Genomic DNA, 22,749 nt, shown 5'->3' on the forward strand with positions numbered 1-22,749 from the left:
ATCAGCTCATAGAAAATGATCCATAAGACCCCCTTATTCAAGGACACAAAGTGATTCTTCACACATGTCTGCTGTAGAACCTGACTCCCCCGAGGTTATATGCGACAGGCTGGCAGATATCTTTTCTGGGGCATAGGTCACATAATTAAATAATGGCAATCTCAGGGTCTCTTTAGCCAAGCTGCTTCCAAATAAATTCATTTCCAGAAAGTGTGTATTATTGGTTGGATCCTCAGAGCACATCTTCAAATCCGGAAGAACAAAATTACTTTCCCAGCGTGATTTCTAGCACCAGTGTTATTTTGTCAACATCTCTGGATTTGCATTTTATAACAAAAATACTTGCTTATTAAAATCAAACGCTAAGTATGCGTAAAAAACAAAAAAATGAGCCCTCATCACCAGCCCACTCCCTAGAATAGCTGCTAGAGGGCTGGTGAGGGTGAACGTAGTGGCCAGGCACTGGGTGATATGTGTGGTGGCCGAAGTGTTTCTCTAAGAGTAGACAGAGCTGGTTCCGAGTCCCAAGCTGGTTATCTGTTCTTCGACAATTTGGCAAAGTTACTAACACTTGCAGGCTGTTTTCTTGCTCATAAATACAAAAAACAAGAAAACATTCACCTTCTAAAGTGATTGTATTAAAATTATACTTTGCTAGCAATCTTTTCCACTTTTTCATGTACCTGTGATTAATATGCATACATAGATAATTAAGATTTTGAAAACTGCTCTTCAATTTGATATCCCACTCCTCCTTTGACACTTATTTCAAAATTAGAATGTGCTTAGCTATAATAAAAAAATTCAGAGCAGTTTATACATGTAGGGGTTTATTTTCCTTATGGACCATAAGGTTATTGGGCTGTGGCTGTTGCAATCCGTCAGCTCATCAAATATCCCGTGAAGGACTCAGTCTGGGTCTGCTGGCTTTTGCTCCCCTTCCTGTCATCCTGGGGCACAAAGTGCTCTGAATGGCTGCTTTTTTGAGGTTGGGGTCAAGAAGTGACTGCAAGATGCAGAGAGTGGCCTGTTGCCTTGTTTGCAGATTTCCTCTTCCGTCTAACACTGCCATCTGAGCCAGAGCGTTTCCCAGGTGATAGTGCAAAGCAAAACCCCTCAAAGGGCACTGTTGCATCCGCCCTAGAGAAACCGCACATTCCCACAGAAGTCCGCGCATGGATATTTATTTGCATCAGCTCTATTTATAGTTGTCAGAAACTGCAAACAACCAAATGTTTCTCAACAGTGAATGGGCAACAAATTGACAAATCCATGGAATAGATATTTTTTAGCAATGAAAAGGAACAAGCTATTGCTATATGAATTTCTTGGAGTGAAAGAAGCCAGTGGCCAAAGATGATCTGTTATAGGATTCCAGGTATATAATATTATCAAAAAGATCAACTGATGGTGAGAGAGAACAGCTTCATGGCTTCTGAGGAATAGGGGTGTGGAGATAGCTAGGATAGGTGAGATTTCTACAGCACATGGACTGTTCTGTATCCTGATTTTGGATGCAGCTACTTAAATCTATATTATGTGTTAAAATTCATAGAACTGTACTTTTTTTAAAAGTCACTTTTACTGTAAAACAAAATACAAAGTACATCATGGACACTGTATATATCATATTGGCCTACTAGGACTTAAGTAGAAAAATCAGAATTTCTATAGTAACTTTCCTATGTTTGTTCTGATTACATTTATTAAAATATTGATTTAAAAATGAAACAATTTATGCTGGGTGTGGTGGTCCATGCCTGTAATCCCAGCACTTAGGAAGCTGAGGCAGGAGGATTGTTTTGAGTTTGAGGCCAGCCTGGACTACATAGTGAGTTCCAAGGCCAGCCTGAATTATAGAATATGACCCTGTCTCAAAAACAAAACAAAACAACAGAAAGAAAAGAAACAACTTAAATTTAAATGAAATTACAATCTACCATTGAGGCTTATCTTTTGTATGTATTTCATGTCTTCTTTTCAGTAATTCCTTTATCATTTTAGCCATTTTTAGGCATGTGGTTCAGTGGCATTATGTACATTCATATCGCTGTGTAGCCGTTGGTATCATCCATCTTTGTAACTTCATCTTCGAAAACTGAAATCTGACACCCATTCAGCATACACTCCCATTCCCCCTGCTTCCCACTCCTGGACCCACTAGTCTAACTTCTGTCTGGATGGATTTGGCTACTCGAGCTACCTCATAGGAGTGGGATCATAGAATATTTGTTCTTTTGTGATTCCCTTATTTCACTAAACAGAATATCTTCAGGGGTCATCTATGATGTAGCCCCTGTCAGAATTTTTCTTCTCTTTAAGGCTGAGTGTTATATATGTCACACTTTGTTTATCCATTCATTCATCTGTCGGGGGACACTTGGGTTGCTTCTCCTTTTTGGCTCTTTTGAATAAGCAGTTATGAAACAGCACGTGTTTGGGTCCCTGCTTGCAGTTCTTTGAGGTATATGCATCTAGAAGTTGAATTACTAGTGCGTATGGTAATTCTGTTTAATTTCTCGAGGAGCTGCCATATCATTTTCTGCACCATTTTGTACTATTTTACATTCCCACCAGCCACGAACAAAGATCCCAGTGTTACAAATTCTTGCCGACACTTGTTTTTTTCTTTTCTTATAGCAGCCATCTTCACGGGTGTGAAACATCATTTCACTGTGGCTGACAGAGGCATTTCTCTAATTATTCCAGATATGGTATTGAGTGTATTTTTGTGTTTATGGTCATTTCAGTAATTCTTTTTCTTATGTTTTATTAATGTAACTAGCTGTTCCCAACAGATTTGTAATGAGACAGACAAGCAAACCAAAAAGCCAGGGTTCCAGCACAGATAGCTGGAAGGTCCCTGGCTCCTGAGCATTCCACCACTGTCCAGCCAAGGCGGATACCAGGCACAGTAACAGTCACAAGCCCTTTGAAGCTACATTTAAATGTTAGAAGTTCAAGTTACTCACATGGCCCAAAATTGCAGCTGCTGACCTTTCAGCAAAGGCCAAAGTTCTTCCAGGGCCCGAATCAAAGTGGAAACTTATAGAGCAGCCGCGGTACAGCCCTGCGGAAGGGAGAACGGCACTCCCCTTGCAGTTATTGCAGTGATGTTAACACATTGGTGACCATGAAGTTATTTATGAGCTGTCTATGCTTGATGAAAGATGCTTACAGGTCTGGGTCGCAGTGGATCAGGACAAATGAAACCCTGAACAATTAAGAAAGCCTTGGTCTTAGAGCAGGGCCCTCCACCTGCAGACCAAGGTCTAGAAATGGAAAACTCTACTAATGCGCTTTCCGTGTGTCCTCTCCTGCCATGTGTTCCTTCACCAGTCCTCAGCATTCCAGCTGACGTCCTGGGGTAAGTGCTCAGTCTGTGATCCCAGTCTTGGAGAAAAAATCAACCTGTTTATAAGAGGAAAATTCAAGGCCACATTTACTTTATGTCACTCTGGTCTCTGGCTGTTACTGATTGGGCCAGAGGAACACACTTGATACAGCTGAACCAGTCGGATTTTATTCTCCAGGAACTTAGGGGCGAGACAGAGACAGACCCCAGTGAATTAGATGACAGCACCAGAGCTAAGAGAGATGGGTCCTGCAGGACAGGAAGCAATGAATACTGGGCTTCATGAGCTCTCCCTGCATTGCTCCAGCAAACTACCTTTCTGATTTAGCCAGAATGAGTAGGGTTTTTTATATTTACAGTGAAAATGGCTTTGACTACAGCAGATATTGTAATCAACAACATTATGTTATTATTACTACAATTTTTCAAAGGAAGAAATTGAGGCTCAGAGAAGTTAAAAATAAAGAAACAACACATCACCAAGCTCAGGCTTTATCACTCAGCCTACGTGTGTGTCACTACAGTAACGAGTCCCAAGCCCCAGTCGCTGAGTCAAACAAAGATTGATTTCGCCTTCACATTGTAGCTTGGTGGCTCAGGCCTCGCTCCAGGCTGCTTCTGTGTTTTCACATTGTCAGGAGAATGCACAGCTTCTGGTGGCAAGGAAGGGGAGAGAGAGGAAAACCTGTTGTGGATTGATGGTCAACCTAGAAGCACTGCATGTCATCTCCATACCCACCTCACTGGCCCTCACCTAAACACAAGGGTGGCTGGGACATGTAGTCTTCATGGAGGTCCATGAAGAAGAGATGATTTTATGAGCCCATGACCTCTCCACCAGCCTCATACAGCTGATAAAGGGCAGAAGTAAAGCCTTGACCTCAGGTTATGCCAACTACCTCAATCAGCTGCTGTGACCAACTGCTTTCCTGCAGCTCACCCGCACTCTCAGCTGAGCCCTGCCTCACCACCATCTCTGCCCACTTCTCCTCTAGCTTGTGAAGTCATGGGGAGCCCCGACATCCGAGTACTTCAGGGAAACCAAAAGAAGCATTTCACTGAAAGAGCAGAGCCACTTTGAGTTTAATCCTTCAGATTTCTGAAGGGTTCAGTCAGAAGCCTGGGTGTGACAGCACCTATTTGATGAGAATGGTTGTGCAAAGGAAGAGTGCTGGATCTGTTGCATGGGGCCCTTGAATTATACCCCTTGGGATACATGACTAGAAGGTGTTTCCTAAAGCTGCTACCAACCTGGTGGTTTAAAAAAAACAGAAATACATTCTCTTACCATTCTGGAAACTAAAGCCCAGATCAAGGAGGCAACAAGGCATGTGCCCTCTGGCGGCCCTAGGGGAAGACATTTCTTGGCCTCTTCTAGCTTCAGGTGCATCCCTCAGTTGCCTTGGCTTGTGGCTACATCACTCCAATCTCTGCCTTCATCTGTACATTGCCTTCTCTTCTGTGTGTCTCTTTTGAGGTCCCTTGTTGAATTTAAGAGCCACTTAGTAATCTAGGATGATCTCATCTCAAAATCCTTAATTTAATTATATCTTTAAAGAATAAGGTCACATTTACAGGTTCCAAAAATCTGGACATGGGCATGTCTTTGGGGAGTACCATTTAACCCACCATAGGCATCTTGAAATGATTCCCAATTCTGAAGTTGGGGAACAGGCCACAGTCACACTGAGGGCTTTGAGAACCAGTGATGCTCAAGTTTTCCCATTCCATCCGGATGTTGTTCCATCAAATGCCCCTAGGCATAAGCTATGTCTGTCTTGCCTGTGGTGGCTCCAATTCATGCTGGAAGGATGTTTCTTAGCTTTGGTGAAGGACACAAGTGCACTATTGTGGAGAAATGACCCTGCTAACTTGCCTTAACACTCTTAGAGTTTAGGCTCAAGGCCAAGTGTAGCCTTGACTTGGAAGGTCAGTGGTATAGCCATGAAAGCTTGATGAGCAAAAATCAGACCTTTGGGTGGAGAAGAAAAGAAATGAGCTCTCTGTAAATTACTGATATAGACGAAGTCAATAGAAAATTGCTAGCAGCCAAGAACGTGTGTGGTTAGAAGGGGAGGTGTTCCTTTGCTAAAGGAACATTATATGTTTGATTGGGAGTAGAAAAGGCCTCCCGCATGACAGGGAGGCGGAGTTTCTGTGCATCCTTATGTGATACTCAGCAGATGGGATCCTTTCACTCTTGTCAGTCCAAGGGCAGCATCCAAGAATCCCAAGGTCAACTCCAACTCTGAGTCTAAGAATCATCAGAGTGAATCAGTGTGTACTGCTGTTTCTGTAGATCTGCGATTATCTTTTCCAGAGCGGGATACAGAGAGGCCTTGGATGTATCCACAGTGGAATGCAAATAAGCTCAGCTGAGAGCCTTCTATTAAATGAGCTCATATCTCAGCCAAAAGACATCATGCAGAGCACACAGGCAGAGGCAGAGGAAATGGGTCTTTTGTTGTTTTGCTTGTGTCATCACGGCCGGAGTTTGGGGAGGTATTTTTCCCACTTTGTGTTTGTCTCAACCGTAGGAAGAAGGTCCCAGATAAGCATCTCCTTCCATGCTTTGAGAATCAGAAATCACCCGAGCCACAAGAAGGTTAAAAATCAAAAGGGTTTTGGGAGTAGAGACCTTCCTGGGAAGGTGAGCCCCAGTGGAGTGGGGGAAAGGCTAGGATCTGGTTCTAGTCAGGGAACAAAAGCAAACCCAATGCTTAGGACCCAGCTAAGTTTCCTGTTGGAAAAACATGGAATTCAGGCAGAGTATCTGGAGAGAAAGGAGCAGGATTTACACAGACACCTATTTTAAGTTCACAGGTGAAGATGTATATTTGATTCACACACATTTTTAAATCTAGAGCTCAAGAAAGGCCACAGATGTTACTTAATACCTTGCGATAATCTTGGACTTCTGGTCTGGAAAGGACCAAAATTAGCTAAGGAGTGAAGTGTTTATAGAGGGAACTTAGCGAGAAACATACCTCTTTGCCACATAATATGTTTCCTTAAATCTGATTCTTATAATGAATTATTTTCCTTATGGTAATGAGACCCTAGAACATTAGGCTTTATTAGTTCAACAATGTTCTGTGATTTTAGAAAAATTAGCATCAAATAGTAATGTGAACTTTCAGTTGTGACTCAGATGGCTATAGCTATGGTTGAGAGGACAAGCCATGTGCAGCTATGACCATATGCAGCTATAAGTAATGCTTTCATCCCTAGAGGGCACAAATAGCCATATTATCTGGATGGGACAACATGTGATGCATTAAGTCAGAGTTTAGCGGCCAGAATGCCTGGATTCAAATTCTATCTCTGCCACTCATTGGTTGGAGAACTTGGGCAGATTTCTTCAACTTTTCCTTTTTTTATTTCATCAACTTTAAAATAAATTACTGATAGCACTCAATTCATAAGGTTGTTGTGAGGATAATGATGAATTGTTATTACCATTATTATTTTTTGACACAAAGCAACACATACTTTTTTTAAAGGAAGAATATGTTTATTTCTCCTCCCTCTGCTCAACATATATCTTTCCCACCAGTGATATTATGGAGATAGCATTTGGGTTAGGTAGCACCAGGCATTAGAGTGCATTAGATGGTAAAAATATCTGTGCATTTCGTCTGCTGGCTAGGAACATAGAATGCACGGTCAGAATGGGTTAGTGCTGTGTGAGGCAACTCTTTGGGATGAGGACAAGACCAGCTCTTCATTTGGCAGAGTGCTTCTTGTAGATCTCCAGGAACTCCCTCACATCGTCAGGGGACCCCAGGATGACTGGCGCTCGCTGGTGGATATCGGTGGGAACGATGTCTAATATAGCTTCTTTGCCTGTTGTGGCCAGTCCCCCTGCCTTCTCCATGACAAAGGCCATTGGGTTACATTCATACAGTAGTCTCAACTGGAAAACAAGACCCGAGACCAGCATCCTCAAATGAGAAAGTGTGACATAGAGAGGGGTCTTGTTCTATGCCAAACACTTCAAAGATAGTGTGATTTCCAAGGTAACTGATCTCTGCTTTTTCCTTTGAGGAGATGGCAGAAGTTCCCTCCCACTCCAGGTTGTGTCTGAGACAAATGATTAACCATTTGGTTAAAGTAAAACCTTTCACCAAGCCAGATCCAGCAATAGATTTCCTGATGTGAATGTGAGTCAGACCACCTGGATCCAGGACAGAATGACATTTTGGCAGTACTGACAGTTCCCTTCTCTTTATAGCACAGAAATTGGACCTAATGAGTGATTCTGTATGTGTTTTGGATGGAGCTTTGCCTATTCTAAAAGCATTTTAAAAAAAAAATCCACAGTAGTGCCTGGCTGCAGACATCTGGAAAGCAGACTGGCTCCTCCAAACAGTGTAATATTGTTTGCAACTCTGTGTGCATTCCTTTTACAATTCTCCTAAGGCTCTGGGGTTGGGATTTAGTATATTATACATCTTGGCATTTGCTTTTAAATATTAACTTTTTGTCGTAGGCATTTTCACACAGACTGCCTACTGAGCAGACAGCTTTGTGCAGGTGCTTCCTGATTCTATTTCCTTATAGGTGTCCATGCCAGACTTGAAAAACCGAAAAAAAAAAAAAATAGGAGGTGCGCCAACATTTGTATTAAGATACAATTTTTTGAGGCATTCAAGAAAAGTGCTATAAATTGGGCTAATAATATAGGTGGGACACATGAGGTGGCGATAGCAAGACTGATGCCTTATGTACAGAAGGATGCCCTCAGTGAACTGGACTCAATCTGTCCAAAATACATCAGTTTCTATTTTAAGGGGATTTTTGTTCTGATTCCTTCTCTTACTGTTATGGCTTATATCTATGCATCCCCCAAAGCCTCCTGGGCTCATTGGTGGGGCTGTGGGAGGTGACTGGATCCTGGGTGTGTGACACCAGATTAGTCTACTGACTGATTTAGCACAGTTATAAGTACAGGTGATGGACTTACTAATGAGGGGAGACCCACTGTTATGGTTTGTGTCTAGATGTACCCCCAAAGCCTCATGCAGTCACGGGGCAGGCTTCCGGAGTTTATTATGGATTCATGTCCAATGCTGGGATTATGGGTGTGAGTGCTACACCCATCTTGGGGTGGGTAGCCTGCATATAATATAAGGGAAGGAAAGAGGCTTACTGGTCTCCTCCCTTTTTGTTCTTGTTGCTTTTGCTGCTTTCTGCCACCATAAACTGTTGCCCTCTACCATGTGCCACTGCACCTAGAGGCAGCTGAGTATGGACTGAAACCTGTACAAATTGTGATCTAAAAAAACCTTTCCTTCCTTAATTTTGGGCATTGGGTATTTTGTCTCAGTAACAAGAGAAAAATAAACAAGCTGTCTTGGTTATCTTTCTCTCATTGCTGGGATAAAATACCTGACAAAATACCTTACAGTTTGTGGAGGTTTCACTCTATACTGGGCTGGTTCCAAGGCAGAGTGGCACATGGCAGAGAGCAAGTGTTCATGGTGGTGGAACACAGCAAAATCAGAACAAAAAGGGAGGAAAGGTGGCAAGCAGCCTCTTTCCCTCCCTTACATTGTATGCAAACTACCCGCCCCAGGGCAGGGATAGAATTCACACCCATAATCCCAGCATTGTAGCATGGATCAATCACAAATCCTAGAAGCTTACCTCATGACTGCATGAGGATTTGGGGGGACATGCAGACAGAAACCATAACAAAGACAGAATTTGGTACCAGCAGTGGGGCCATTGCAGTGACTATACCTGACCATGTGGTTCAAGAGTTTTTAGAATGGCTTGTGGGAAGATTTTGGAAAGCTTTGGAGATGTTGCCTGAAAGAGTAGAGCTTGAGTGCCTTATACTGTTCTGTATGGGAGATTCTGCTCAGGGCTCAGAAGACCAGAAGACTGATAGAAATCCTGCCAGTAAAGACCAGCTTTGGGTGGTTTCTGCTGGGAAGAAGGACTGCACTGGTTGTTGGATTCCAGATAATGTGTGTTATGGCTTGGCAGAAAGTTCATCTGCATTTTGCTCATGTCCAGAGACATTGCCTGAGACTGAGATTAAGGGCGGCAGACTAATTAACCTGGCAAAAGAAAGTTCAAGGCAGTCTAATGTTGAGGTGGTGGTATGGCTATTGTTGGGGGCTTTTAGCCAGATTTATGTTGATAATAAAGAGCAAAGATCCCAGCAGGATGATTTAAAATGTTGCGAGTTTGGCCAGAAAGGAAGCTCCAATAAAGCTGTGGACTGCAAAGGAAGAGCAGAGGAAATCTTGACTGCTGAGAAGGAACAGGATAATAGAAAAGATGGCCTGAGGGCATCAAGAAGCAGCAGTACACCAACCTTTGCAGTCTCAAAATTGCAAAAGTGAAAGACTTTGCTTTGAGGAGAAAGCTGCAGAACACCATGTTTCAAATGTCAGCAGCAGCTGTGCCAGGTTCCAAAATGGCAGCAGCATAGAGAATTTGTCCCTGGATTCAGAGTGCTCAGCATAGAGAATTTGTTCATGGATTCAGAGTGCTCAGCAATCCAGGCACTCAACCCCTACAGCCAAGCAAGAAGAAAGCCTGGCTACTGCTCCAACTGGCAGCAGACCTTAGCATTATGCACATGACACCAGTTTTAGGTGCATACAGAATGCAGGAAGGCTCCCACCCAGATTTTAGAAGGTCTGGGAGGCCAGGCAGTGCACTCCTGAGAGGGCAGTATGTAAAGCTGTGAGTGAGAAGCCAAAGGTGTAGTGGAGACTCCAGAAGTTTGGAGAAGCCAGGAACATGCATCATTTGATGCAAGAAGGGAGAAAAGCAGGCCTAAGAGAGAAGCCATGGGAGCTACAACCACTAGCAGTGTCTTAGGGTGGAGCCACACAAGCCTTTTGGAGATCACAACTTGCCACAGGTTGCACTGGATGCTGGACATGAAACTATAGGACTTCATATTTGCCCTGCTGCATTTTGGACTTGCTTTGGTCCCAATCCTTTGTATTTTAGAATGGAAATATTTATCTTGTGCCACTGAATGTTGTAAGCATTTAACTTTTCATTTGTATAGGGGCTCACAGCCAAGAGTTTGCCTTACATCTTGGAGGAGACTTGGGACTTGGATTTTTCAGCAATGTGAAACTGTTAGGACTTTAGCAATTCTTAGAGATGGACTAAAATGCCTTTTGTATAAAAGGATGTATATAAGTCTTTGGGGAGCCAGGGCAGAATGTTATGGTTTGTGTCTAGATGTCCCCCCAAAGCTTCATGCAGTCATGGGGTGGGCTTCTGGAGTTTTTGGTTGATTCATGGTCCAATGCTGGAATTATGAGTGTGAATGCCACAGTCACCCTGGGGTGGGTAGCTTGCATATGCTATAAGGGAGGGGAAGAGGCTTGCTGCTCTCCTCCTTTTTTGCTTTTGTTGCCTTTGCTGTTTTTGCCACCATGAACTGTTACTCTCTGCCATGTGCCACTCTGCCTTGGAGCTGACTGAGTATGGTCTGAAACCTCCACAAATTGTGACTTAAATGTACCATTCCTTCCTCAATTTGGGGTGTTGGGCATTTTGTTTCAGCAACAAGAGAAAAGTAACCAAGACACTCACCCTGGGTATGGGCAGCATCGACAAGTAGGCTTATAGCCTACATGTAATAAAAAGGGAAAGAAGAAAGAAGATGTTGCCTCCTGCCTGCCACCCCATGAACTGCTTCTCCTCTGAAATGCCCCTCTGACATGCCACCCTGCCTTGGGCTATTTATGAAGACCTCTGCAACCTGTGAACTGAAATAAACCTTTCCTCCTTTAAGTTGTTGGTGTCTGGTATTTTGTCCCAGTAACGAAAAAGTAAGAATATTTATAAAATAGAAGTTGGGTGTGGTGGCACATGCCAGCACTTGAAAGGCTGAGGCAGGAAGATCACTGTGAGTTCAAGGCCAGCCTGGACTAAATAACGAGACCCTGCCTCAAAAATAATAAAATAAACAAACAAAAAAAGGCCATCTATGCGTTAGAAAAACAAAGCAGATATAATGCTTGGGAAAGAAGTACGCAGTCACCTTGCATAGAAGAAAAGGGTGTCTCTTAGCCAGCATAGGAAAGCACAGTGTACCCTGTGGCTTGCTGGGAACACCACCTGTGTTGAAGCAGCTGTCACTGGGAGCTGCCTACCTGAAAACTCCAGGTTTCCCTAGGTTTCTTTCTTTCTCTAAAAGGTATCATTTTCCAAGTAGCAAATGTCAGGCCCATTAGTTATTTCTATTTTATGCCTTTTGAAAGCAATCAAAGAAGCTCTCTCTTTGCAACACACATTTGATTTGTTGTCTTGGTAATGAGATTAGACTATTTATGAATGGAACTCATTTTGCCCAAGCCAAACCATATACCCAGTGGAAGCGCTAAGCGATTTTAGTCTCCTCCTGACCATAACTCCATTAATTCTCTTTTGCCATAGCATTGGAAGGGCTCTCAAGGGAACATTTTCACATTTAGTTGATATCGTCTGGCTTTATCTTGAGCCTAGAAAAAAATATGCCACAGGCATCCCAAGAAACCAACTGGAATGCATAACAGCTGTCATAACCTTTTTTCTTCCCAATGAACTCAAATTCCCTAGGCTGAAAATGAAATCCATTCCTCCTTAGTCACTTTTCAAGGCCCGTGCTTACCTTCCCATTGGGGCTTTTCTTGTTAGCAGGGTATAGAAAGATCCCTCCGTAGACCAAAGTGCGGTGCACATCAGCCACCATGGAGCCCACATACCGGGCCCCGTAGGGAGCTGAATTATCCTACAAGGTTACAAACAGCACTGTAAGGGTTGCAGAAAATAAAGAACATTCTCTTCATACCTTACGCTTATTTGACCCCACAACCAGTTAGTGAGCACCTATAAGGTGTGTGTTTGGAACTGTAGTAAGAAATATAATGGAAATACCATAGAGGGATGTAGCTCAGCAGCACAGTGACTGCCTGGCAAGGGTAAGGTTCTGAGTTTGATTTCTGGTACTCAAAAAAAAAAAAAAAAAAAAAAAAAAGAAAGAAAAAAGAAAATACCATGGAAAATGGAGGGTGTCTCCTACACATCTCCCCACAGGTCATATAACTGTTAGAGGCTCCAAAGAGGGTGTGGTTGATTGTGGGTATAGGGTCAGAGCAGGCATCACAAAAATTGTAATATTTAGCAGAACCTTGAAGGTGGAGAAAGGATTTTGGCACATGAAGGAGCTGGGAAGAATCTGCCCAAGTAAAGACTTAGCCACCCAGAAAGGCCAATGTCGTTGACATAGGGCCCCTAGGAATGTGTGCAAGGGTTGGGCATGGGAGGGCCACTAGGGCAAAGAGAAAGGAGCAGCATTCAAGCTAGAGGGAAATTCTGGGGTCAGCTCGGAGGGCCCTGGATGCCATGCTAACAACATGTGGGCTTCATTCTCAGAAAACAGCAGCCATCAACAGCTTTTAAGCAAGGGTGTAAAAAAATTAGATGTTCTCCCACAGAGCTGGTTGTGCAATTAGTCAGTTCTCTGCATATTCACGAACTTGTAATCTCTTTAGAGAGGAGGACACTCTCTTGAGACAACTGATAGAAATTCATCACGGATGTAGGCCTGGAAGGACAGGTACAACATGGCAGGTGCCAGGGTGGGAGACCTGCCACCTGGGATCCCAAAAGTAAAAGTGTTCTATGGCCTTTCATTCATCGGGTTAACTTTAGTATCCTAATTTTCTTTTGCCAAGAGAAAATGGCAAAGACTGAAATAGCACTACCATTTTGACATTAATCACAGGCTCAGGGTAGATGGAAATCCAATTCACCTCTACTCTAGCCTCCTTTCACCTCTGGGATCAATCACGATCAATGGGTACATGACTTTAGTCCAAGATGAAGCATCCTTCTCAATCCCAAGGGTCCTTTTTCTTCTCTGGGGACACCCACTCCCCAGAACTTCCCCTGGTGCCAAATGCCTGGACACTAACATTGCCCCAGCCCCAACCGCTCTCCACTCACTTACTGAAGGAAACTTCTTCCTCTGGATGTACTCAGTGATGGCAGGGTCAAAGTCCTTGGCGTAGCCTTCATTAAGGCTATAGATATTACCTTTCTTCTTGATCTTCACATTCCTGTCCACCAAAATGAATTCCCCGATGGCCTTTGAAATAAGGAAAGAAAGGTAGACAGATGAGAATGGGTGGGGCTGGGCTGGGCTGAACTGGGAGACACAAGGGCTGTGGTCACCTCATCCTGGGACACCAGGGGCTCCTACCAGACACTCCAAGAATTGTGAACCATGGGTGGGAAGAAAGAGTGGTGAGAAAGAGTGTAAAGGAAATTTAGGAGGAGGGAGCAAGTGGATGATGCTAAAGTCAATGGATGGGTGAAGGAGATTTTTGACTTAGTTAGCAAATGACTTCAGCTTACAAGAAAGAAACCATAATACTGGAAATGAAAGGCCAGAAATGCATGAAGTAACAGCAATAATCATAGCAAGAATAATAATTGTGCGTCTAAAGCAATAGAGCATATATGTGTATTTATACACACACAACTTGGTGCCGCTGGAGGGGGGATGTTGGGAGAGTCAGGTGACTGTGGAATCACAGTCCTCTACTGAACTGTACAGTTTTATCTTAGTGAAAATTGTCCCTTTTGCATGTTTCGTGTGTTGACAATGTGGAACCCTGAGTTTTGAGCCCGAGCTTATAGCACTTCAGACTCTGCTCCTCACTGACGTGCAAAGTTTGTCTCAGAGCACCGCCTCCCACTCAGCCCAGCACTGGGCTTATTCAGACCTTTGGGGTTTTAGTACTTTAAAGGAGACTCATGTGCATGATCAAGGCTCTGTTCCTTTGGGAGAGAGTACTCTGCTGAGGTAAGAGTTAAGAACAGAGGGCCAGGCATTTTATTTCCCATAACAGGGACTGGTCATTAAAGATATGGAGTATGTTGAAAATGAAAGAAAGAAAGAAAGAAAGAAAGAAAGAAGGAAAGAAAGGAAGAAAGAAAGAAGAGGGATAAAGGGAAAACTAGAATTAACAGTGGTCACTGAAAGGTATCATTGCGATTCTTTTTTACCTTATGCCTTTTTTCTGTATTTCCCAAAGTGCTGGCAATATTCTTTTAGAATCAGTAAAATGAAATAAATGCCTTCAGAAGAACACCAGGTGCTGTGTGCAGAGCTCGGGAAGTCGTGTGTTGCAGGCCCCTGTCCTAGAGCTGAGCTTAGAGTCAGAGTGTGGGGGAGGGGCGCCCCTTCTGATGGCAACTAGAAGCATAAAGCCACGAGGAAAACGAAAGCCCGCCAGAAACACACGCGTCGCTGTCTTGGTGGTTTTAGCAGACCATCAGCCTGTCCTTGAAGGGAGCCGAAAGGAAGAAGCAGCAGTGAGCATCACCCTGACGGGAGGCTTCCTCTCCTCCTAAACAACAGTGAGCAGAAGAGCTGAAATCAGGAGCAGGGGACTATTACAGCATCCTTTATTGTTCTTTCAAACATTTAGATCTGAAGAGGGGAAAAGACTATCAACCACACAGAAACTTGCTCGTGGAGACACCCAAATGCAACCTGGAACCAAGAGATTGGATTCTTTCTCTGCACATTATCCATTCAGAGGTCACAGAGGAAGCACCAGAAGATCGGCTGGGGAAGCTGCCAACGTCTGGCCAGGAAAGACATCTGGAGAGACACGGCCCTGACTTCCGAAGCGGGGTTCTGGTCTCACACTGAACTTTGCTCTGGTTCTGCGGCTGTTTCCTTCTGAAGTTACCTCATTCGGAGACTTTAACTGGCGCCATTACCCTGCCCTTATTTACTGAAGTGCTCAAGTTTCCAACGAGGTGAAAGTCCGGCTCGGGGAAGAGTGCCTGAGTCAAAGGTAGCCTGTGTTCTCATCTACACACCTGCCATGCGTCCACTAATGAGCTGCCCCAGGAGTTGCCCAACAACCTGCTCCTCACAGAGGTTTCCAGGTTGCAGTTAAAAAGTGCATAAAGTGTTGCATTAGCACCATATGAAGACATTTATACAATTACAAGGAATTTATAAATCCAGTTCTTTCCCCCTTGGCACTGTGGGCTCCCCGCATAAAGAATGTACTAATATGTTAACCATTACTCTTTTGAGGATGTGTTTTAGTGGTGGGTTTAGTTGCACCAAATATTTAAAGAGATTTGTTTCCCTAATTTACCCACTCTGTTGAAACTTTCATCTAAACTGACTAAATACATAATGGACAGATTAGTGGGCATGTGAAAAAAAACTGTCACCGAGCACCTTTTAATGGCACCAGGGCTTTTCTCTGTAAGGTCACTTTTCTCTATAAGGTGCACTCGAGGATTATCCTCATTCCCTCCTTTATTTTTATTTCTTTTAAGTTTATCAAAGCCTTAGCAAAACCACGAGGGTTAACTGCAGGTTTGCATGCATACACACAGAGTGGAATCCATTTGGAGTATTTTTGAAGAAACACTGGTGTTCGCTGCTTCAGCTGGGGCGCCCATTCCCCTTGGGAAAATAAAGCTCTTTTGATAAGGCAGAAAGGCTAGGAATGGATCTAGCAGCGGGGGCAAACAGACCAACTACAGGCGCCTTCTGGTTGATAAATGCACGTTGGTTGGCCGTGTCTTGCACATCTATGAACATTACTTCTGCTTTAACCCAGTGTTTCTTGAGACATTGGAAGTGCCCGCAAGACTGAGCCTCTGTTCCCAAGTAGGAAAGGTTGCTGGACTCCTCTGGTTCACCCAGCCCTGCCAGCACACTTCACCCAGTGCACATGGGCATTGGAGTTGTTTGGAATAATGACTGCTTTAAAGAATTCATCTTGGAACAAGGACTCTTACACTCTGGACAGACATCATTTCTCAATTCTGTGGTCTCTTTGTGTCTCTCCATCTGCCTCCCCCTCCTACCTCACATTGGTCTCTCCATGGGCCTCATTTCCTACCTTGACCTACATCTGGACACACACACACACACACACACACACACACTCAGAGCCGGCCACACACCGGCCTCCTACAAGAGTGCTCACCGGGTCCAGCATGAAGCAGTTGACACCACTGTCCATGGCGAGAACCAGCATGGTGGCGCTGCCATAGAGGGCATAACCAGCTGCCACCAGGCTCCGGCCTGCTTGCAGGGCATCCTTCTCGGAAGGCTCATCAGTAGATTTCTGGAGCAAGCAAGAGAAAGACAAGTTTCTGTTTTGGTTTGTGGCTCTTTTCCATTAGCCATACGCAAGATGCACCGTCAAGGTGTTCTTCTAATGAGACAGGGCGTCTTCCCAGTGGGCCTTCCTCCACACATCAGTCACTTCCTGATTACATTATCACAGCAGCCTTCCCACCAGACCCCAAATTTCCTGCATCTGCATCCTCCTTTCCAATCAGGGCCCTTCTCTCATTTTTCTAATTTGATATTCCCTCATCTCTCCATTATCACTTCCAAAAACAGCATGCCTTCTTGCCAGTTCTGACTAATTTAATCTGATTATGGACATCAATGTCTTTCACCTGCCTACTCCATCTTTATTTAAACAAATTAACATAGGCTGCAGGGCAGTGTGTCTGGTGAGGAAATCAATTTCATGAGTTCTTACCAATCGCAGCACATACTTCACTGAGCAGTGTGGTCATATCATTCTCACATTAAAGAATTCTCAGAAATATGGGTATGTGGCCTATTTCCCAAAGGTCATTACAGGGTATGGCAGATGCTGTCTAATTTTTTTTTTTTTACCATGACCCATAGTAAGAAAGACATTTCAAAATTGATTTCACAGAAATGAAAAGTAGAACGCTGGTTACAAGAAGGCAGGAGGTATCGGGGAGGGGTGGGGAAAGGGTGGGCAATGAGTACTAAGTTACTCCTAGATGCAAAGTAAATTCTGGTGTCCTCTTGCACACTGGGTTAATTATATAGGACAGTAATCTACTGCATATTTCAAAAAAGCTAGAAAAAGGATTTTGAATGTTTTCAGCTCAATGAAATGATAAATCTTTGAGGAAAAAGATTGCATGCTCTGATTTGAACAGTACATACTATATATGTATACCAAAACATCACATGGTACCTCATAAATTTATGCAACTATGGTGCCAATTTAAAAATCAAAAAGAAAACATCTGCTGCCTCACAAAGCAGTAGTAATCCATATGCATTCATGCACATATCCCAAAATGTAGCAAAACAGCACCTACACTTAGGAAATGCTCTAGTATTTTAAAATTTGAAACATAACCCCCTGAGTCATGTGACTCAGTTTGCCTAATACTGGTAAAGGGAACACCTTAAGGAGCTGGCTTCTAATCAGTGATTTCTTATTGATAATGATCTTCTTATTAATACACTATTGGCTTCTTCAACTTCAAAATGGCTCTGAACACATCTTGCAGTTTGAATACTCCGTTTGATTTTAAATAGAAACCAAAATGGCCAGTTCTCCCAATTTCCTCTACTTCTTTCACAGTCAGGGATTCCAGAAGACATAAATAGCTATATCATGGAGTGGGAGAGGGAGATCACCCAGCAAAAATATTCCACATCATTTCTTTCTATAACTTTTGAAAATGTGGCTCCCAGAGCATCATCAGAATTGCCAGAGATACTATTAGAAATATAGCTGCTGCCTACACTTCCTAAGTCAGACTTAGGGTGGCTCCTGGGGGTCTGAATGTTACGCATCAGTGGTGACACTTGCACTAAAGTTTCTTAACTACTCATATATAAGGAAGAATAAACAATTTTTTCTCTCTATTTTTCCCATTAACCCTCCCCCTGATGGTTTTCATCTGGGTGACTAGTTGGTTAATTGGTCAAATTGTATTTATTTGGTTTAGTTTGGTTGTACATACCAGTGTAGCTACACAGAGACTAAAGACAGCATCCAAACATTGAGTTATTTTCCCTAAATTGCAAGCTTTGAAAAAAACAAATTAGTAGCCTTTGTCAATATGGACCACCTGTCCAAGGGTCACTGAAGTCAGTGACATATTGAGAGGACACAGAGGTGTCCTCTCCTCCTACTCACTGAGGCTTCAGGGAACCAGATCTCCACCAAGTAGAGTCCCCCAGAGGTTCGCCTTGCCCAGAACCATCCACACCTGCTTGTGGCAAAGGCACAGAAATAAATGGAAATACTGTCACCAAACACTGTTATACTTCCACGTCCTTGCGTGGAGTAAGGGATACTGACACTCATCTATGATACCCACATGCTCAAAAGAAACAGGAAATAATTCCACTGAATCCCAGATTTGGAGGAGGAATTCTTTTTTAGCTTCTCTCCCTTCCTAGAGTATGCATTTCCTCCTCCAAAGCCCAAGCAATGAAAGCTGTTCCTCCCAGGGATGGATCCTCCCACCCTCCTGCAGATGCCCAGGGATCAATGCGCATAAAGCACTGGGTAACATTAGAAAGATTCTGGATCCTACCTGTATCTACCTAGCGGAGGTCACCAACTGCTGTGGTATTAGGTTATATTTTATTTTACGTCACCTGATAAGGAGTATAGGAGAAGGAACCATGGATTTTGAAAACTTGAGTTGACAGAGAAGAAAGTCAGGCAGAGCTGGATGGGAAAAGAGGGCTGTCATGTGGCTAAAAATCTTCCCTCATCAGGGCAACCCAGTCCTTCCAAAGCTCTGCTTTTAGCTGTGGAGACCGAATATTTTCAAAGAACATTGCCGTTTAGGATGTGTACAGGAAAGGGTGACCAGGGTAGCAAGATATCTAAAATCATCTCGTTAGAAAACAAAAAATGAAAGATGTTTAGCTTAAAGAAGCAAAGGGGGATAGTAAAGTTGTTCCCAAACATGAAAAAGAATATCTGATGCTCTGATAGCTGAAGGCAAATGAGCAATGACAAGGCCAATTCTGATTCAGTATTTGAACAGACACTTCAGCCATGAGAATTGCCCAATGCCTCAGGAGACCCTGTCCCTTGTGCACCCCTCCAGCCAGAAGGCAGGTGAGCCTAGGAGCTGGGGGGAGACACAGTATCTGAAACACTAGACCACGTATCCCGCAAGATCCCTTTGGAGCCCCAGGCCATGTGGGCCAGGCCTGATCCTGGTTACTGATGCTGTCCCCTGAGCTTGGATTCCAGCCAGGAATGCTCCACAGGAAGCAGGACAGGTCCCCTCTGAAGCATCAGACACCCCAAGGTGCATGCCCCGGTGGTCCTCAAATGATTCCAAACCACCCATAAAACTTTTGAAAGTGAAATGACTCGAGGCCTGCATCACACTCATCATCTTTTTCAATCTTTTAAGAGAATTACTTCAGGTTGGTTGAGAAGACTGTGGGGTCTAATTGTTGAGTCATTCTAGGATGCATTGTCCACACTGTTGTTGAGAGTTGGTTTGATTTTATTTTTTAGTTGATAGCTGGTGTCTGTCAATTTTCTAGATTTTTTTTCCTTTTTTTCTAGATTTTATTTTAGGGGGTTGAAGTGAACATGGCGCTGGTAGACATCAGCACTGCTTTGGTTCTGGTTGTCACTAACCCAAGGTCTTCCTCCACAGGGAAGAGCTGTGCTGCAGATCTCTCTTGCTGCTCTACAGATTTGAAACTTTGCAGGGAAAATTACATCTGTCCACATCTATCACAGGAATGGTATCTTTCCTGGTGTGATTTGGAAAGGAGGTAACTTGTTTCATCTGCCTATCTGATATGAGAATTGGGACCTTTTATTACTGAAACTAATTTTGATATACATCTGCCTATCACCTGAGACAAAATCAAAAATACATTCTTGTAACTGATGATAACTGGCCCATTTTGAGTGGTTTTACATGCTATGTTTGAAATGAAATTACGTACAGTGGTAGGCAATAAATCTCTTTTAGAGATAAAGTATGAATTTGGTTCTTGCTTCTTGTTATGGACTCTGTAACCTAGCATAGAATTCAGCTGGCAGACTGCTGCACCCAAGCCCGTATTCCTAACTAAGCCAAGAGCCGGGGTGGTGGCTGGCTATGTGGTAGAGCATTTGCCAGTGTGCAGGAGGCCTTGGGTTCAGTGTCCAGCATTGTAGAAAATAATAAACAAGAGCTGGAACTGGAGGACATATTTCAGATTTCAGGGTAGCTCTACAGGTACTCATTCCATTTTCCACTTATCCACACATCTGAGTGTTCCCTCTCTCTCTCTGAAAGAAGACAAGAAAGGCTTCTGGAGATAGAGGAAGTGCCAAAGTCACACAGTAGAAAGACACAGGACAAGGGTCCGAGTTGCCACCTACATCAGAGTGCTTTCTATGATTTAGAGCACAGTTCGCAGATTTTTGTACAACTGGAAAAAGAGCAAACACTTTAGGCTGCCCAGGTCACACAATCTCTATCATAACTACTTCCTGCAGACAATGTAGCTCAAAACCAGTCAGAGGCAAGATGTAGACAAACGAGTGTGACCACTTGCCAGTAAAACATAGTCAGAGAAAAATAAATTGCACTGGTCAACATAATATTATTCTTTAGATATTTTTCAAACATTTAAAAGTGTAAAATGGGGGCTGGGGATTTAGCTTAGCGGTACAGTGCCTGCCTGGCAAGCGCAAGGTCGTGAGTTCGATTCCTGGTACTAGAAGAAAAACAAACAAAAAACAACAACAACAACAACAAAAAATGAAAATGTAAAATGGTCATACAAATTAGTCAGTGGCTGGATATGACAGGTGAAGGGTAGAGCCCGTCATAGTTGTAGACCCCTGAGTTAGAAGACTTAAAGGGCAAGTTTACATAAATAATCTGAAATGTTGCCGTATTCTCACAATTCTGAGTTCATATAAAATCATTGCCTAACCTGTACTATATTGTCTTTTTTTTTTTTTTTTTAAAAATCTCTTCTCCATCCTAAAATAAGGGAAGATATAGTTAAAAGAAGGAAATATCCTTGTATTTCTACCCACATTTCCCTACTATGTTTTCTTTCAACAATTTCATGGGTCATTACTGCACAGTTAATGCTAGAAAAGTCAGACTTTGACAGACAAGTCTATGCAGGCCTGACGGTTTCACACTGCACATCCTGGCTGCTCCACCACGGTGAAGAGTCTGCATCTCCCCTACCCCTTAACTTTTCTCTGGATCCAAAACCAGGTGCTTGATGTACATTTTACCTTTCTGTAGATGCCAAAAATGGTTCCAATGGACACCAGGCAGTCGATGTTGGAAGAGCCATCAAGGGGATCAAAGCAGACCACATATTTACCCTGAGCAAAAAGAAATAGTTTTAACATATGAGGGGGAGAGAACACTAAGCAGTAAAAATGAGTCTCTAGAGAGAATGTCAAGAAGCATGAGTCTTATTTATACTTGGTTAGGGAAGATAAGATATGAGAAATATATAAGCCAAAAGACCAGTAGGCAGAGAAATACCATGTAGATTAGGAAGTATAAAGTAAGGTGAAAGAATACAGATAAGCCATAACTTCCTAAATCATTTATCTATTTGAATCATAATTTTCATGTGAGTCCTGGCAAACAAAGAAAACGGGACATAAGATAGTCATCTGTTTCTCTTTATTCGTAAGGAGGGAAAAATTCTGTAGGTAAAGCAAAGACCACGATAGGGTTCAGACTCCTAAAACTCTTCTCCTGCAGTTCTTCTAGGGGCCACAGGAGGCTGCAGTGCAGTCTTCTCAACAGCGTCTGAAGTGTGACTCACAGAGGCAGTAACCCTCTGCTGCAGTGGGGCCACTGAAGATCCATTCTCTGGATGGGTTTGCCAGCGGCGTGCTGGAGCTGCCTGGAATCGGCTCTAAAGAGGAAACAATGGGCATCTCTTCTAACTTCGCTATCAGTGATGTCACACTGGTAGTTGAGACTCATTCTATGAGTGTTTACATCGTTGAATTTGGTAAGTGCTATAAAGCATTTTTTTTTTTTTTTTAAAGCCAGTTTACCATTACATCTCAGGGAAATTTTCTATCTCCAAGTTAACCTTTTGGTTTTAAAATGTACGCCGGATTATAATTCCCTGAGATCCTGCTCTTAAAACATCCTCCTCATGGATGCAAGAAAAAGTGTAAACTGGAAGATGGAAACATGCCTACCACGAAGGCACACCGCAATCAGAGAGGTGTGGGTGACTGACAGAGAACGTTTAACATTGAACTCACTCCATGTGCCTAAAACTGCCAAGGACTATGAAAGGCCCAGCAAGAAAAAAAACAAGAACTTTTAACCTGACATGCAGTGCTAGCTATTTTAGGAATGATGCAAAACAAGTTAATAAGATGTGGCTCCCACACCCTTAAGAAGGGCAAGACAGGCAGTCTCTTTAATATACTTTCTGATTTCCTTTCAAAATCTACTCTTCCACACCCCTCATTCATCTCAAACAGGGAAAGACAGTAAGCCCATATAACTGTATTTCTAAAACTTACTTTTAATTGCAATTGTTTTAGAAAAGCTCGATATATTCTTTCATT

The 22,749-nt window shown here is 43.1% G+C and overlaps 1 protein-coding gene across 1 annotated transcript in view; it reads right to left on the reverse strand.

Annotated features, from left to right (window-relative positions):
• Positions 1-6,847: 6,847 nt before the first annotated feature.
• The window catches only part of Fbp1 (fructose-1,6-bisphosphatase 1), a 31,838-nt gene continuing 15,936 nt past the window's right edge, over positions 6,848-22,749 (reverse strand). Inside the window, exons 3-7 of the mRNA XM_005384677.2 lie at positions 21,436-21,528; positions 16,348-16,488; positions 13,329-13,466; positions 11,988-12,107; positions 6,848-7,271 (exon numbers count right to left, since the gene is read on the reverse strand). Of these exons, the coding sequence (XP_005384734.1) occupies positions 7,080-7,271; positions 11,988-12,107; positions 13,329-13,466; positions 16,348-16,488; positions 21,436-21,528 (684 nt within the window). The 3' untranslated portion in view covers positions 6,848-7,079. The remainder of the gene's footprint in view (positions 7,272-11,987; positions 12,108-13,328; positions 13,467-16,347; positions 16,489-21,435; positions 21,529-22,749) is intronic.

The sequence above is a fragment of the Chinchilla lanigera genome, unplaced genomic scaffold (genome assembly GCF_000276665.1).
Source record: "Chinchilla lanigera isolate Chin_1 unplaced genomic scaffold, ChiLan1.0 scaffold00021, whole genome shotgun sequence".
Taxonomy (NCBI): domain Eukaryota; kingdom Metazoa; phylum Chordata; class Mammalia; order Rodentia; family Chinchillidae; genus Chinchilla; species Chinchilla lanigera.